General features: G+C 34.8%; 1 protein-coding gene across 1 annotated transcript; it reads right to left on the bottom strand.

Moving 5' to 3' along the window:
* Positions 1-10,116: 10,116 nt before the first annotated feature.
* LOC120494040 (C-C motif chemokine 3) lies at positions 10,117-11,017 on the bottom strand. The gene is made up of 3 exons (XM_039693115.2): positions 10,817-11,017; positions 10,579-10,690; positions 10,117-10,485 (listed from the first exon to the last, which is right to left on the bottom strand). Exons 1-3 carry the CDS (start codon positions 10,884-10,886, stop codon positions 10,356-10,358), a joined length of 312 nt encoding a protein of 103 aa, XP_039549049.2. The 5' UTR covers positions 10,887-11,017; the 3' UTR covers positions 10,117-10,355.
* Positions 11,018-17,980: the final 6,963 nt, after the last annotated feature.

Genomic DNA, 17,980 nt, shown 5'->3' with positions numbered 1-17,980 from the left:
GGGAAAATCCACCTGTATATATTTATAGAGGATACTGAAGGTGAGCTATGGCCTGACAATGTTCGGAAATATCAAAGTGTTGCAACTTGACTGAAAAGGCCATCCAAAGCCAGAGCCGTCACAGTGAACCAAGCTCCAAATCAAAACCATCTGGGCCTGTTGTGTCAACAGCTGTTGGTCTGACACACACTTAGAACCCTTGCCTGCACACACTTGATGTTTTAGGCTTGAAAAGGGGTATTTTGATTCATTTAAATATAATTTCATGCAGTATTCATATAACCATGGGTACCATTTCAGAACAGCTCTCCCTCAGACATTGATGATTCTATGAAGAACCTTTAACATTCATGGAACTTTAATTCCATTCTACAAAAGGTGCTTTGTAGTGGGAAAAGTGTACTTTAGTTTATTCAAATACAATAAGGGGGAAATGGGTTATTTTAGGAACTACTGAAAGGTTGTTTGGCTCTTCTATGACATCACAGCAAAAATCCCAACCTTTGGAACCTTTCATTCTAACTAAGAGTGTATTACATCATCATTCTCTAGATTCCATTACCAAATCACAGCATTTGTCCTTATTTTTTCCCCTGAAGGAAGATATTTAAAATAATTTTTTCAGGGTGGTCATGACAACTCAACCGCTGAAACATAAAGAGGTCTGAGGGTTGTTAGGCGCATGAGCTAATGTATAGTCTGCACTGTGGATATGTGTTCCTGCTTTATTTCTTACCCCTGGGATAAAGAAAAAACAGCCAAATGACAACAGCCAATCGATTTCAGTCTAGGCTGTTTTAACATGTTTGTGTAATGATATCGTGTCAGTCGTTGAAGGCTAAAGCAATTCCACTAGTGAAATCTAGATCCATTTTTTAAGCTTAAACAGGAACTAGTCGTTGGACATTTCACTATAAATATTCATAAGGGTGACCCCCTTCCCCCCTCCCCCATCCCAAAGTCAGTCATTTTACTGTCACGTCACCTAGCAACAGGGTATTCTCAGGGCGAATGGGGTTAATATGAAATCTTTCTTTTATGACGTCAGCTGTAAAAGTGTAACATGAAATGGTAAAAAGTCATTCATGTTTGTTGAAGTGCATTTTGTATTCCACATGGTTTTAGAAACCAGGCCACCAAAGGGAAAAAAATGCACTGTAATAAAGGGAAATGTTATTTTCCATCTGGATGGACAGGAGTGCCTGTGGGCTAAATATTAATGATTACTTCATATCTAATTTTTAATATTTCTCTGGCGCTTCTGGGAAAATGGAAGGGGGAGTGGAGATGCATGTACAAAATATATTTGAGTTATGGCTTTTGTCCACCAAGGAACAAACAGTTTATGTATTTAGAGTATGATAGTCTGTCATTTTGTAAAAATGTCTATTTCCTAATTCCCTTCATGCTTGTTTTTCATCCCCCCCCACCCCTGAATTATGAGATATCCTGGATGAAGTATAAGATGGAAAATTAATCCAGGAATTTATTTAGTGGCATTTTGGCTGTCAAGTCTGAATACAACACATTTTGTCAAGTCTGAATACAACACATTTCAAATCCAGACACAGACTTGTGACCACCTGTCTGGACTCATGTCTTATCTGCTCCATCAAAGCGAGCTCTGCTCGACTCAGCTCTTGGCTACTGATTGTTTTGGAATGAAATTTTCAATTTGCAGCTCTGTGACAGACAAACAAAAAAGCACAAGTCTCCTTTCAGTTGCTCTGGAAGAAAGAAATATTGACGCTTAGGCCAAAATTGCATTAATCAACTGCTAAAACAACCTCAACATCTAATCTAATCTAATCTAATCTAATCTAATCTAATCTAAGTGCTTTCAAAATTAGCATGTTTTTTTCCACTGTAAAAAAATTACAGTAAAATTTACAGTAATGTTCTTGCAACAATTTAAATTTCCAGTATTTTATGTATATACTGTGAAATCAAAAACAATTAAATACTGTGATTTTAATTGTATTTACAGTAACTTACTGGCTAATTGTTGCCAGTAAGTTACTGTGAATTTCTTTTCCAGTCCTTACTGTACTTACATTTACAGTATTTTGTGTATTCACTGTAAAATAAAAAAAAACAATTAAACACTGTTTTTAGTTGTATTAAAATGTTTCATGCAATTAACGGAGCATCTGTTTTTTTTTTCTATCATCCTTTGGTTATAGTTAAATTCTATGATAAAATTTGTATTAATGTAAATGCTTTTAAACCATTTAAGCTCGATAAAACAGAACCAGTCAGAATCGAGTTCTCTTTCACGCTTGAACAAACACTAAAACAATTGGCAAAATCAATTGGCAGTTTTGTCGAGGATTCTCATAAGAGCAGTCCTAAATTCCTGATTTTGAATTGACAGGCTGTCAAAAGAGAATGTTTTTGTTTCCAGATGGTGCAGTTACAGCTTCTAATAGCAGGGGCAAACAGGACCATGCTTGCTAAGCCATCGAACCCTTGTATGAAATATGAAGTTCAAGCTGGCTTGACGAAAACCAAAAAAGAAAAAAAAGAGCAGAAATCAAATATAACAAAGACAAATCACAGAAGAAATTAAAAGAGACAAACTAAGAGTGATATGAGAGAACAAGCTAGAATTAAGAGAAAACAAAGGCAAAAAACACCACGTAAAATGTTTAATTGTTCAAATTAAATGAACAATTATTCTACTCCATGTGGCTATAGAGAGTGAAGAATACAATCTGATTGAATAGAAGTCAAGTACAAGAGAAAAAAATCTAACTATTTCTTGAGTGTGCTTGAAGAAAAGATGAAATAAAAGGGGAGGGTTAACATGTCAGACACCCACAGTTTCACACAGTTGTAACAATCAACCTTACAAATGTTGCTGACAGCCTCAGTGTGCTCCTGAATTAGCTATCATTAGTGAATCAAAAGACCCGTTTAGTGGAGTATATTTGCTTTGTTTGATGCACAGTGCTGGATATAGTTTGTAGCTTTTATTAAATGATACAAATACATAGAATATGTCACATTGAGATGGTCTGCAAAGGCTAAAAATCTGTTCTCGAAAAAGAAAAAAAGAGCAGAAATGATATATATGCAATGTATATGCAAGACAAACCGTGAAAGGAACTAGAACAGTTTCATCTTTTCAGACACGTTATTATAAACTAACCAACCTGAATTAGACATGCACTATGTTGTCCTCTTCATTTGTGTATTATACATATATTTATTTATTTTAATAACATGTTCTTCCCTATACTCATCCTGTTTGTATTTTTTTTTTTAAACTAGTGGCATTGTACAGTATATGGTGTATTTTAAATCATGCTGCACTGTACACTGTGTGCACAAAAAAAACTTCATTCATTCATAATCTTCAGTTTATTTTTTATGAAGCATTATTTTGCTTCATTTCAATTAGGATCAAGAGACATCCAGTCTTGCATTGTGTGTTCAACAGAGCGATGAAGGGAAGGATGTATTTGGTTTGATATCAAATATCAACAGTGTTTCTCAGAAATCTCTTACTGCAGCGTTTCAATCCTTATTTGCAATACCTCAGTGTCCCACTAGAGGGCGCAGAAGTAAGCAGACCTAAGGAACAGAGAAAAGAAAGCCCATTGATAGTATATAATAAAGATATGGATCATGTATTTTTGTATTCAGTATGGAAGCCCTTGTTCTCTAAGTTTTCACATTTTTCTTTATACTTTTCAAATGTCAAAGCTGTTATTACTCTTTGAGGTGCACTACAGCGGATTCGTCTGCTCTCTCTAGTGTTGTTCTTCCTCTTGTGCCAACTGACTCCGATTCCATTCTTTAGGAAGGAAAGAGAGATGTCATTTTAAACACAATCACTAGGGTTTGGATAATTTTGAAGTGCCCATGCAGCCAACATTTTCAACTAAAAGGATTTTGGCTTGAATATGCTGTCAATACGGCATGAGCCTATTTACTGAATCGAATGAAAACATGCAAGGTACTAATAGTTTGTAAGAGACATTAACATGGAGTTTGGTTCATTTATTTAGGTTTTTACTTACTCAGTATTTGACTCTATGAGGTGGACTAGAGTTGTTTCCTCTGGTCGCTGGAGTGGTGCAGTTTCTGACGTCCTGATTGTTTTCCTTTCAAAATTGGAAAAAGATGTCCTTTCTACAATACCTGCTAAGACTTTAGGTAATTTCAAAGGCTTTCTTTCAATATTTGCAAATAACAGTGTTTTACATGATCACAAATTCTGCTCAGTCAGTATTTTTTTCCTTTATTTATTTATTTTTGTTTTTGTTTTAATTGTATGAAAATAATTAAAAGCATTTTATAAAAAGCAATTTACTTTGCTACGCTGTCCACTTTAGAACTGGTGACTGCCATCTCAGGTCTGGCCCATATTATAATTGGGGGAAATGATTTTGTCATTTTCTGAACCCATTCGGTTGCCGGGTCAGCACAGATCTTCTTTTGTTTTTTTGTGATGAAACTGAATTTTTAAAGAGAAGATTGGTCACAATTTCACATAAATGATTCACAATTGCGATTCATTTTAATGAGGAAATTCCGAAAGCTACTTACATGATACCCCTCATGGGACACTCAGGATGTGTGATATGATAACTCTCAATATGCTTTACTGGGATACTTACTTTGGAAAAAGAAAAGCAGCACTCAGAAGATCTGAAGACTGCTAAAATTATATACCGTAAATAAAAAATACAATTAACATTGTGTTCAAAATGTTCAATATAAAACATATTAATGAGATACATTTAATCATCAAGAAAATGTCATATATATATATATATATATATATATTAAATTGTTAGCAGTTGATTATCTAGACATTCCCAAAGAAAAATAAAGAAATAAAGAAAAAGATGCATATTCACTGCGAGCCAGTGGGCAGAAAGTGAAGAGCACAAGATAGATGAAGTTACAGCATGGCCTCATGTTCAGGTCTTTGGTCAGTCGATGGTCAGATTTTGATGTGCAGCTGCTGTGTCAGTGACTGATCGTCTTGTGTATGATCACCTCACTATATAAACATGTCTAGAATAAGTGACAAGCACAGAGGAAAACCACGATGTGGTCTAGTTGTAGCATTTCCCAATGCTGTGAATGTTCACTATCTTTAAATTTATGATCACGTATACATACTGTGTGCATTTTCATGTGAAATGCATGGTGGGAATTTAATCTGTGGCTCAATGCAGGAAATGTTGAGCTCTATTGATCAAAAGTGGTTGAAGCGTTTAGTTGCAGCAATTAGACACAATCTTTTACCACACTATTATAAGTTCCCACTCCTTGTAAGTTTTGTATTTTGAATAGAGGCACATTTTTCTTATTTAAATTTAAGATAAAAGACTTGGGTTAAATGAGAGCCAGATGCCATATTTTGTTAGAGTAGGTTTATATTTAGAGTAGAGTAAACTACAAAATACAATCAAATAGGGGAACTTTGTAAAGTTGACTAATTGATTGCCATAAAAAAAGCCAAAAAATCAGATTTTTTTCCTTATTGTCTAAGAAACATTTTCACTACACCCCTCACAATCCAAACAACTAGAATGTGCCAACAAAGATCCATAAAGCATTTAAAGCCCATACTGTAATAACATATACCTGTAAAGTTAACATTTGTCAATCTGTCAATCTCTAATTCTCTGATCAAATTCAAGGAAAAATATTCTCATCAGGTTAAACTCTGGTGAATTATTACTATTTGTTTTGCTAAATATGCTTGGAATATGCAGTGAACAGAGAGCAAAGAGATGAAGATGCAGTAAAGCCACATGTTCAAGTCTGTGGTCTTGCTGTGCGTCGCTATAGTTCTCATATGATCATCTCACTGAGGTACATTCATGTGTCTATAATTGGGCTTGTTTTTCTATATTACACAAGCCATCGGGGGTTGGAGAAACCATAATGTGGGCTATAAATACTTTCTTTTTTGTACATGTTCTCTGCATTTTACTTTACAAAATGCCCTCAGCTCTAAAGCATATCCTTTCTAAACTGCATGCAAAATTAAGATTCGTGAAAGTAATATCATAGTACAGGTACACTGAAAATGATAATGTACAAGATACCCAGATCTACTATTCACCTATAAATATATTACATGTGAAATGGCATTTGTGGGCAAATGCACACAACTGCACTACAGAAGAGAAATCTGTTTTCTTTTTTGACCTTTCAATTTCATATGAAATGAAACCTTGTTGAATTCATGCCACATGAAATTGGAGGCAAAGTATTAGAAAGTTAATAAAGTGCCTGTGTTCCTCAAGTTTTCTTACGAGAGGTTCTCTCATACTGTGTAATATCTTACGCTAGGGGAAAACCTCTTTTCCACGAGATATTGAAGCCAAAATTTATCCTTAATTTTGAATTAATGTAAAACATGTTGCTACAGCATTCAGAGGCAAGGCGGCTCATGTGCCTATTGGCTGTCCTGTGGCAACTGCAGCAGCCTATGCTCGTCCATTTCCGGTTGTGGAGATTAAAGCGGAGGAAAACCGAGGAAAACGGGATTATGGCAGAGTCTTCAAAATTTACTGTCCTCCAGTCTTTGAAACGAAACAAACATACGTTTAGATGTAATTTTACATATAGTTATGTTTATTTAATATAATTTATTAGAAGCATAAACACAACGAGGGGTGTCTGTTTTATCTGTTTTTGTGACTAACGTTGCTTTAGTATAACCATGGAGTATAAAATTCAATATAAATTCTCGGTTTTGCATTGGACTCTACGATCGGTGGAAGTTATCGAGCATCCTTACACCTTCACCGAAAATACCGCCGTGCATAGAGCCCATTGCTGCAGTTCGCTCGATGTCCCTGCCGCTAGAGTGCTTATGAAACACCAGTTCAGAATGCTCACAACCAGAAAAATCCCAGCGCAGATTTGCTAAGGGGACTGGTTTATGTCAATAGATCTAAAGGACGCTTATTTCAAGATACAAATAGCTTCACGTCACGACTCACAGGTAATTCTTGAGATTCGCCTTCGAGGGCCAAGCATATCAATACACAGTCCTACCCGTTCGAACTGTCTCTTGCACCCCGTACATTTACAATGTGCATGGACGCGGCTCTCGCACCCCTGAGACTTCGGGGCATGCGAGTTTTGAACTACTTGGACGATTGGCTGATTCTTGATCTCATTCAGAGTTCATAGAACACAGGACCATATTACTCTAGCACCTCGAGAATGGGTCTCACAGTCAATTGGCTTTATGCACAGCTGCACTACTTCCTGAACTTAAGCCAGCTCCTTGTTTCCTGTCTGCCATTATTAATTCAGGTGCGCCTGACCTCAGTAGTCACGGAAACAATAATCAGACACACCTGAATTTATCAAGTTCGGCCAATAATTGCAGACAGGAAACAAGGAGCTGGCTTAATGCTGCGTTCACGTGCTATGGAAAATAGGATATTTTCCACTTGTGAACTGGTATTTACCAGTGTGTTGCGTTCAAGTCCTTTTGTTGTCGTAATGTGGTAAAAAGATGGAGATCCAGACCTGTTATTTAGCTAAAACTATTTTAGATTGCTTAAGTCATCTGCAACAGCATGAAAATGATTTATCAAAACTCAAAAGGTAAATAATATGCTGTAGCCTATATTTTCTAGATCATGAATAGTATATATTTTTACCATTCACGACTCTCGCGGTGCTCTCCGCCTTTTTGAAAAGATCAAAGGTTATCTCATCTCGGAAACTCGTCCATCAAAATATTCTACGAGTTGCCCAGTGGAAAATACCACATGAGGGGGTGTTCATGTGCATTTTCCACGTCGGCTTTTGGTATTTACCATAATTACCATGGCACATGAACGCAGCATAAGTTCAGGAAGTAGTGCAGCTGTGCATAAAGCCAATTGGCCGAAAAAATCTCGTGGAAAAGAGGTTTTCCCCTGGCTCTCTTCTAGAGAGAACCGAGGTTAAGTTAGTAACCGAGTATGATTCACAGTACACATTCCATTCCTGTTTGTCAAGATTTACATTACTGTAATTTATGAACTTATTATCAATGTTGAAAACCTAAAATGGAAATGAACTGCATTTATTTGAAATATGAAAGTTTTGTAATATTAAAAATATCTTTATTTTAATTTTTATTAATTAAATATGTTCTTGCTGAATAAATGTATTAATGTTTTTTTTAGACCGTACATAGCATACCACAAACTTCTAAATGGTAGTTTATCACTGTTTCTATGAAAATGAATTCAACACTGATAATAATAAGAAAATGTTCTTTCTGATGGATCATGTGATACGGTAGAGTAATGATGATGAAATTTGAGCTTTTACAGGTGTAAATTAGGCCTAAATTTGAAAATATATTCAAATAGAAAACAGTTCTTTTAAATAGTCTTAATAGAATTAATACTTACATTAGAGCACAATATAATATTTTATTGTATTTATCATCAAATAAATTCAGCTTGGTGAAAATAAGAGACTTCTTTAAAAACAACGTTCTTATTATTATTTTTTTTTTTTTGTTGCAAATTTTGACCTGTAGTGTAGCAATGTGCTTCATAAGAACTGTGATAGAGTGGCGGCCTCTAGTGGTCAGAAGGAGTGACCGGCCGACGGGCCTTGTGTACGGGCTCCGAATTAGAGAAAGAGAGAAGGCAACTGAATGAGCATCACAACATACTGAGGAGAGAAGACTGTCTGATGGACTGTCTGATGGAAAAGAAGTGAACATTCTCTGTGAATGAAAAATTTTAATAATGCATCAGAATCAAACAAGAACAGCAAAATGATTTAGTTCATTAGATGTTGCACATGAGGAAAAAAAAGATCAAATAAAATGATGGAATAAGTTTTAAATTCCAAAAATGACAGTTTATATATGATATAGAGAACAGTTACAGTACTGATAATGAATGAATGAATGAAAGTAAGGACAGATAAAATAGTTCATGTTTGGGCAACAATGTCAAAGATGGGAAAAGTCAAACAGCCACAGTTTCACACAGTGGTAACAGCCAACCACACCAATGGCAACAGGCTCGCTCGCTCGTGAAATGATGATCAGAGTCAACGGGAAACTAGCTTTAAACGGGAACGTATGTTTGATTAGTCCACATTTCTTGCTTTGTGTTATTTAGTTTACATGAAGTAACTATCATATCACACACTCTCTCACACACATGCATTTGTGTCTATAATTTAAATACCTATAATATTAATTGAAATTGCTCTTCATTGCTATGTTTCCACACATAGGTTTTAGGTTAACAAAAAATGTGCAGTAAGTCAGAATTAATAATAACAACAACAACAGTTATCGCTTTTTTGTAAACTACAACACATATGAATAAATTTGCTTACGCTCTTTCAAAGGTAATGGAACAACTGAAATGTGTTAAAAGAGAATATTACAATGTTATTCAATAATTAATTCTGACATTTCCATAGCAGAGAGAAGCACATTAATATTAAGGCCTGTATCAAATAATTTTAGGGCCCTTGGCAAGATTTGCCTGCAAAAGACTAAAGATTTTGTCAAGTTCTAACAGTAGGATAGTTCTTTACAACAGTAGTTCAATCCAAGGTAAACGAAACCACATCTCACAGGTCGTCAAAAATAATGTATGTATTAATGTTAATATATATTATAAATAATATATATAGTTTTAAAAGATAATTTAAATATTGTAATATAAAACATAGAGAGTAGTATATATACATACATACGGCATAAAAGGTGGTACAGATCTAAGTCTAAAGTATATAAATAAGCCAATGCATGATTCAGGTAACAAAACGTGCAAAAATATTCGTAATGCATCCGTAACTTTTTTTATGAATTAATCTCTTCTAAATAGTTATTTATTGGAATAAAACACTCATAAATAAGCATTATACCAAAATAAATTTTTGCCCAATTTGTCAATATTATTAAATCCAATAATTTTTAAGGATTAATTAGATCAAGTGCATTTTAACATATTTTACAGTACAGTGAATATTACAAAACAGACTATTACACATTATGACTACTATCAATATTATCATTGATGGTATGATTATTGTAATTATTAAACTATAGTTTGTCAGGAAAATATTTTAAAAATATTTTTTTCTTAAAAAACAATGACCAAAATCCAGTGTTTCTCAATATTCTTTATTTGTGTGAGTAAAATGTTACAATTAATGTTACAATTCAAACTGATTCAGATTAAATTGTTACCTTAAATGTTTTGAATATATATCACAATCTTCATAACTGATAAAAAGTGTTAAGGGGAATACATAAGTTGTTGTTTTTTTATTTTATTTTTACGTACAAACAGTTTAGAAATTAGCTTTGAAATATAGCTTGAAAAGAGAAGAGCGTTCACATCTCAGGCTTTTTCCCCAGAGCTGATCTCGGAATCGTTGTTATGAAATGTGTTTGTCCACAGTTTCCTCATTCTCTCAACCCATTTCTCCATCGGATCGACACAGATCTCCCTCTGATCTTTTGTGATGACACTGCATTTTCAAAGAGAAGATGCTTAATGATTTCACAAAGTATTTACAATAGCTATTCAATTATAGTTTAAGACATTACTAAAAAAGACTTACATGACACCGCTCCTGTGACACTCATGATGTGTGGTGTGAATACCAACAACCTGCTTTACTGGGATTCTTACATTGGAAAAAGAAAAGCAGCACTTATCGGGACCTTGGCTGACTGCAGGAAGAAATAGAGATGAAAAAAAAACATTAAAAATATATAGATCAAGATAATCTTCATAAATATGCATAAAATTATGAACCTATTGTTCATAGTCATTTAAAAAAAGAGAAAAATACCCACATTCACTGCGAGCCAGTGAGCAGCAGGCGAAGAGCACAAGACAGGCGATGAAGATGCAGTGCGGGCTCATGTTTAAGTCTGTGGTCGGTCGATGATCAGATCTTGAGGTGCTGGTTTCTTTATCAGTGCCTAATCGTCTCGAAGATGATAATCTCACTGATGTTATCTGCTTTATATAGGGCTGAGATTGTACTTTCCACTATACAAACCTATAAATTCTGGCCAACGAGGAACAAGTGATGTCACGTGCACGGGGGAAAACCGTGATGTGGTCTGCAGAGGTAGTGCTTCCTGTTGTACCCTTCCCCAATTCTGTTAATTAAGTCTAAAGTGCTGAGAAAGGTAACCTATGAAATTAAGTCGTTTTGAGTTTGTCGTATTTTTTCTTTCTTTCTTTTCCATCGAAGGCATTGGAAATGTCTTTACATTCATGAAGGACCCTCATTAGGACCCCCAGATTACAAGATAAGCAGTTTCGCATCTTCTCAAGATGATACCCCATGTTCTCAAGTGCTGAGCGATGCAAGAAAAGTCCCTTTCTGCAAATGCATGGTGGAAATGAGTCTGGGGCTCAATGCAGGAAATAATGAGCTCTACTTGTCGGTGAAGGTGGAAAAGTGGTTGGGCTGAAAGTGTTTCGTGCGGTTAACAGATTTGCACACAGTGTGATCCGAACACAGTTAATATCAGCAGTTACTCACACCACATAAATTATGCTTTATCACGATTTCTTATCATGTTTGCAATCTATTTAACCACAGACATATGAAAAAGTCATATTGAGTAACATTTTTCTTATCGCTTCTTACTATGATTTTTCAATTAGTTTGTTTCATACCTTACATGCCCTATTATGGGCAGCGTGTTATACTCGTCTTTTTATTGACTGAACATTACATCACCTCCTAGAACACCATTGCGCTTTTTCTTTATATACCAGTCCTGTTTCAACCATAAACATGAAGAGAGAAATTCCATCCAAGATTGACAGATGTGTCAGTCTCCATTAAGTCTCACCTCGTTCACACGTATCTCTGCGTGAAATCTAAGATGGAAGTCTAAAGAGATAATAAACAATACTAAACACTATGTAGTCAGTTTTGAAGATATCTAGTGACTCATATTGCTAGAAACAAGTCATAATGATCATTTTAGTAAATATGTCAGAATTATTGACAACATCTCGTTCTTAGTGTTCTTGGTACTTAATGCACACACTTTGTAGTTAATTTGACTATACCTGTTTCTGTAAAGGCCTACTCAAAGATGGATGCTTCTTTTTAAAGTTACAGTAGCCCCAATATGAAAATTGTCATTTATTCACCTTGTACTCTAAAAATGCTGGGTTGTTTTAACCCAATTTTGAGTCAAATATAGATAAACTCAAACATTGGGTTAAAAATATAATGAAAAAAATGTAACCCAATGGCTGGGTTTGTCCATATTTTACCCAAATTTGGGTTAACAATCCAGCATTTTTTAGAGTGTGTCATTCCAAACCTTTATGACTTTTCTTTCTTCAGTGAAGTAAATATCTCAGTGTATTTTTTTGTTAGTACAAAAGTCAATGTTTTGGACCCCACTGACTTTCACTGTTTGAAAAACAGTGTTATTTTAGTTTTCATTTTAGTTTTATTAATATTTAGAATTAGCTTTTATTTTTATATTTTTCTTAATTTTAACAACAAGTTATGTGTGTTTTATATAAGTTTATATGGCTTCTAAAGCCAGGTTTAGTTATTTAAAACTAAAATTAAACTAAAAACATGTTGTTGTTTTTTTCTAAAAACCTTAAGACTGATTTTGGATTTACTTGGTTAAAAACTTTTCTTAGTAGAATAAAACTCATTCCTTAGAAGTAACACAGTCCAGCCAAATATGTATTATAATAAAATGTATATAATTTGTATTTATTTGCAGTTAATAATTTTAGTGCTTTTACTTACTTATTTCAGTTTATTGCCAAGGCAACACTATTTTCTAAACAATATTTTATATTTATTTTAGCTTTCTTTCAATGAACAGAAATGTTTTTATTATTATTATTAGGTAAGGATAATAACCCTGATGCACAAAACAGTTCTTTACAGTATCTTTTTTCATGTTCCACCGAAGGTCACCCTCATGTTGTTCCAGGTTTGGAACAACATGATGGTGAGTAGATTTTTTTTGGTTGGGAAATGAACTATTCTATTGTCATTGGAACTTAAATATCTGCAAAGAACATGACTTTAAATATAAAGCAAAATAAAGCAAAACACACAAAAATAACAACAACAGTATACTATTTCACAAAAAGTCAAATCTATCTCTCTATCTATCCATCTATCTATCTATATCTATCTATCTATCTATATCTATCAATCTATCTAGAAGCTTTAGCCTCCAAGAGTCATGCATAAGCAGGTGTGGGTTTTTGCAAAAGCAAGATATGAAACCACAGAGCTCGAAATAGAACCACAGAGGGAGGTCAGGTCGAAGAGAACTGACATTGTATTTTTCCCCAACCCCACTTTTACCTGGTAGTCAAATGCCATTTAATTCCAAATTTCTATACAAATACAATATCATTTGACAGTATACGTGTGAACATGTATTCACATTCATGTGTATAATAGTTATTATATACAAACTGTAAAAGAGTGCTAATATGCACCTTAAGGGTCCATTTCTACCTGATCGAACCCTTCAAAATTACGTTGGTTCAGTCTCATTGCATAATACTGAATGTATATATTTTATAAATGAATACAAATATTTTTGTCATAAAATAAAATGTAACATTTTTTTCAACTTGTTGAAAGGGATATATCCTGCTATAGTTCACCCCAAAATGAAAATGTTGTCATCATTTACTCATCCTCAAGTTGTTCCAAACCTGTATGTGTTTTTCTTCTGTTAAACACAAAATGTTGGTAACCAGACAGTTGAAGGTAGCCATTGACTTCCATAGTATTTTGTTCCAAATATAACAATCAATGGCAACCATCAACTGAGGGTAAGTAATGACACACTTTTTGGGGTGAACTATCCCTTTAAAAGCTCCCACATGAAGTTTTTTATAAAAATCCCTGACAAAATATTTTACTGCAAGTATCTATTAGACTTTTAAGTGTGTATAATAAAAAATTGGCTAGATAATACAATTACACACACACACACACACACACACACACACACACACACACACACACACACAATAAATCATTATAAAATAAATAAAAATACTGAATCTTTATAAAAACACCAGTTGGTTTTAAATAATGATCAAATCAAACGAAACTTTACATCCTGGTCCTATACATCTCTCTGATACTACTTTTTTACAAACCTTGTAAAAATAAACCAAGAGCCATGAACCTTTTGATCCTGTTCCCAAATGAGAAGTCTGTTACATCAAAACCAGATGTCAGGATATCAGGATATACAGCAATAAAATAAGAAGCTTTGCTGGCTTGAATCACGGAACCACGTAAGAAGCAGTTCAGGAGACGAGCAACTAAGCGGCGCTGTTGCATCTGAAACCATTTAGCGCCCTTAAAGGAAAATGAAACTGCAAAATGAACTTTTAGTCCAAGAACATATTGGTACCATAGTCAACTGTTGAATTTTACAGTTGAATTTTACAATTGTACAATTCTGTAAAGAATTTTATCTTTAAAAACTGTTTAGATTATAACGCTAGTATATAATAAGTAAAAATAAATCACTAGTTAATACCACTAACAAGGCTCAAAATAGCCCACACTAACACAGTAACATAATGAGGGTCCCTACATGCAAACCGAAGCATTGAGTACTTTGTAAGTGTACAGACTGATAAGAAGATAATTTATAAAGACAGTCCACCTCGTGTATACAAGCAGAAGCCATCTAAAGCTTGGTGGGGGGCCCTGCTGGAAAAAACAGAAATGCAAGTTTGAGAGGAGCGCCCCCGACAAATCTTGCGAGAATCATGACATGCCTTACGGCAACAACGTCACACACATCAACCACAACATGAAGCGCAAAGACATTTGCACACATTTTCAGACGTGATACTCAACGATGGAAATAACAAATAAAACGTGATCGGAAGAGACTAGGAAAAGAATGAGCCTCTCAACCCGTAAATAAATGCATCAATCCGCAAGTTTGGTTTGAGTTCTTTAATGGTTTAGAGGTTGATCTTTTTTTCTCTCCCATCAAAACTGAATATGTTCGGTATTATATGTTCATATTTTTGTGGATTTTATTTTGTGATTTCACCAGAATGAATAGAGATTCTTCGCAACTGCGATAGATTGAAGAGTGAAGTGTGAAGACTGTATTTGAGTGGTATTTATGATAGTACCATTAAATACAAGTACTCCACAGAGACTCTAGGGGTCACTGTTTGACAAAAACAGAATTCCTGCATAGTTTGCTTTTAAACCTCTTGTTATGAGAGCAGCTGCATATAGCGTTTCATCACAGAAAAAAAAAAAAAAGAATACAGTACTTTCCAAAAGGTCTGAACACTCCCAATGAGTATGATTTTTTTAGACCGTAAATAATAATTAGACTGATAGGGATTTTTTCTGATAAATCAATCCAACTTGTATTATTCTGGAGTCCTCAGTGTCAAACAGTCATGGCTGAATCAATCACTTTTGATAACACATCCTGTCATGCTTAAAGGCAATATTTCTCTTGATAGAGGATACAAGAAGCTGATAAAAGCCCTAGGGAAACAGGAATGTGTACCTTCCTAAAGAGTACTGGTTGTATTTTTGACTTTCCTCAACCCCTTTCTTATCTACTTGCATAATATCTGAAACACTGAGCTGTCTTAGGAATGTCATTTTTCATTTGTGTTGTGCATTACCTTTTCATCAACTTAGCATGAACCTCATTTGAGAAACAGACCAGTCTCTTTCTTATCAAATCCCTGTATAACTAAACTTATCATCCATTGTGGGGGCGGCAGTGGCTCATGTGGGTTGTCTACGAACCGAAAGGTTGGTGGTTCAATCCTCGGTTCCACCTGGCCAAGTGTCGAGGTGTCCATGAGCAAGACACCTAACCCCAGCTGCTCCCGACGAGCTGGCTGGCGCCTTGCATGGCTGACACCGCCGTCGGTGTGTGAATGAGCGTATGAATGGGTGAATGTGAGGCAATATGTAAAGCGCTTTGGTGGCCATTAGGTCTATGAAGGCGCTATATAAATGCAGTCCATTGTAAGAAGGCAACTCAATCTAGATGGCATTCCAGAAAAGACAACAATATCTTGAATCTTTAAATAAGCATGGACATTGTTGTTGGGTAAATATAGCAGATAGAACTGATAGAAATGTGATCCCTCTGACAAATAACTTTTGCAGCATTGTCATTGACTCAACATACACGAATATGAAAGAAATAACTCTACAGTATAATATATTTATTTCTATTTCTAGTTTTTTTAATATATATTTCTAGTTTTAATACTTCAACCTAAACATATTTCTTGCCAAGTCAGTTGCCAAGGCAAAAAAATAAATAAATCATCTGATATTTAAATTTTATTTCAAAATTACAAAATTAGTTTTAGTTTTAATTTTTTTTTCTTGTGGTTCAGTTAACAACACTGCTGATGGCAACTGAGAACATTCAATATTATGCCACGTTTGCTGATCAACTGAGACAAATGATGTGGTTGTGGTTTTGATTGTAAGTAACATCCTCATTTTCAAGAAGATCAGAAGAAAGACATTTGCAAAATGTTACCCTGCAAAAAATAACCACACAAAAAAAACCCTTCGTCCCCCATTTTGTTTCATCAGAATGTAGGAAATCGCTAAACAAAGACAACTGTGCTAGAAAATGCCATGCGATGGGATGAATTCAAGAGGAGAGGACACTGGTAAACAACTTCATAAGAGGTGTTTTGTTGCCAAATGAGTCACTGGCCAATGTGCACTGAATTTAGGGGTTTATCAATCTGAAAAACCATAGACCAATAGCCGTTTTAAAATTGACCTCATATATTATTTTGTTTCAGGCAATTTAAAGACATTTTTGGAGGTGTGAATTAAAATAAGAAATATTATTATTATTATTATTATTAATTTAATAATAAATTATAATTATCCGAATATAAGCACTTAATATAAGCATACCGTAGTGATTCAGGATAAGTCAAAAACACAATTGTACTGAATTTCACAATAGTTCAACCAAAAATGTATATTCTGTCATTATGTACTGAATCATTTTGTGTTCCACCGATTTAAACCGAATATATGTTTGGAATGACATGAGAGTAAGTAAATATTAATGAGATGATTTTGTGGGTGAACTATTGCTTTCAAGTTCTCATTTAGCTTCATAAATTTTACAATCTTCTACAAGTCCAAAGTCAAACACACAAATCAATGAGTCTAGAAACGCTCCTCCTGATATAGGGGCAGGGGCTCTGACCCAGGAGAGCACAGCTGGGACTTTTCAACTGAGTTTGGGAAAATTCCTCATGAGATGAGACTCTCAAATAGATGTAAACACACCCTGACAAGAGCACCAGAAGATCTCATTTCAACCCAATTGTATTCTTTGCTTTAGATAAATATTGTAGATATAAAAAGACGAAGCACAGAGGAATTTCAACCTGTGTTTTTCTGACAACACTACACATCCATGTATCTAAATATTGGCTTTCAGTGGTTACATGCTGTTACAACGACCCTGGAGATTTGAGAAGCTCTAAAAGCGCAGCAGCAATGGTTCATCGTATTTTCCATCTCTCAGACATATCAGATTACTCCTCCTCTTAAAAACATATTTTCAATATTTTTCTTAATTTATCCCTCCTGCGTTTATCACCTAATCGGTTTTCTCAAGCTGTAAATCTGCCAAAGGAAAATCATGTGTTGAACTTTGCCCATATGAGCGGGACTTTTGCGATCACTCCTATACAACCTCCACAGATGCCTTCACCTCAAAGGTCAAAGGTCAGTCTTTCAGTGCATTACATCTCTGTGTGAGCTCAGCTATAAAACTGCACATCTAATGGAAATTCCTCTTTGACATTTCATGGAAGAAGTGCTCTGAACATCATGCGTCACCAATGTTTTGGTTGACTGTGGAAGGAAGAAGATCTCCTAAACAGATATTCACTCAGACTGACATGCACAGTAGAGATGGTTAAGACAGTGCCAGGTACCGTTT

This window comes from Pimephales promelas, chromosome 13, assembly GCF_988280905.1.
Source record: "Pimephales promelas chromosome 13, fPimPro1.hap1.1, whole genome shotgun sequence".
Lineage (NCBI taxonomy): Eukaryota > Metazoa > Chordata > Actinopteri > Cypriniformes > Leuciscidae > Pimephales > Pimephales promelas.
This window is presented reverse-complemented; position numbering and strand designations above follow the sequence as displayed.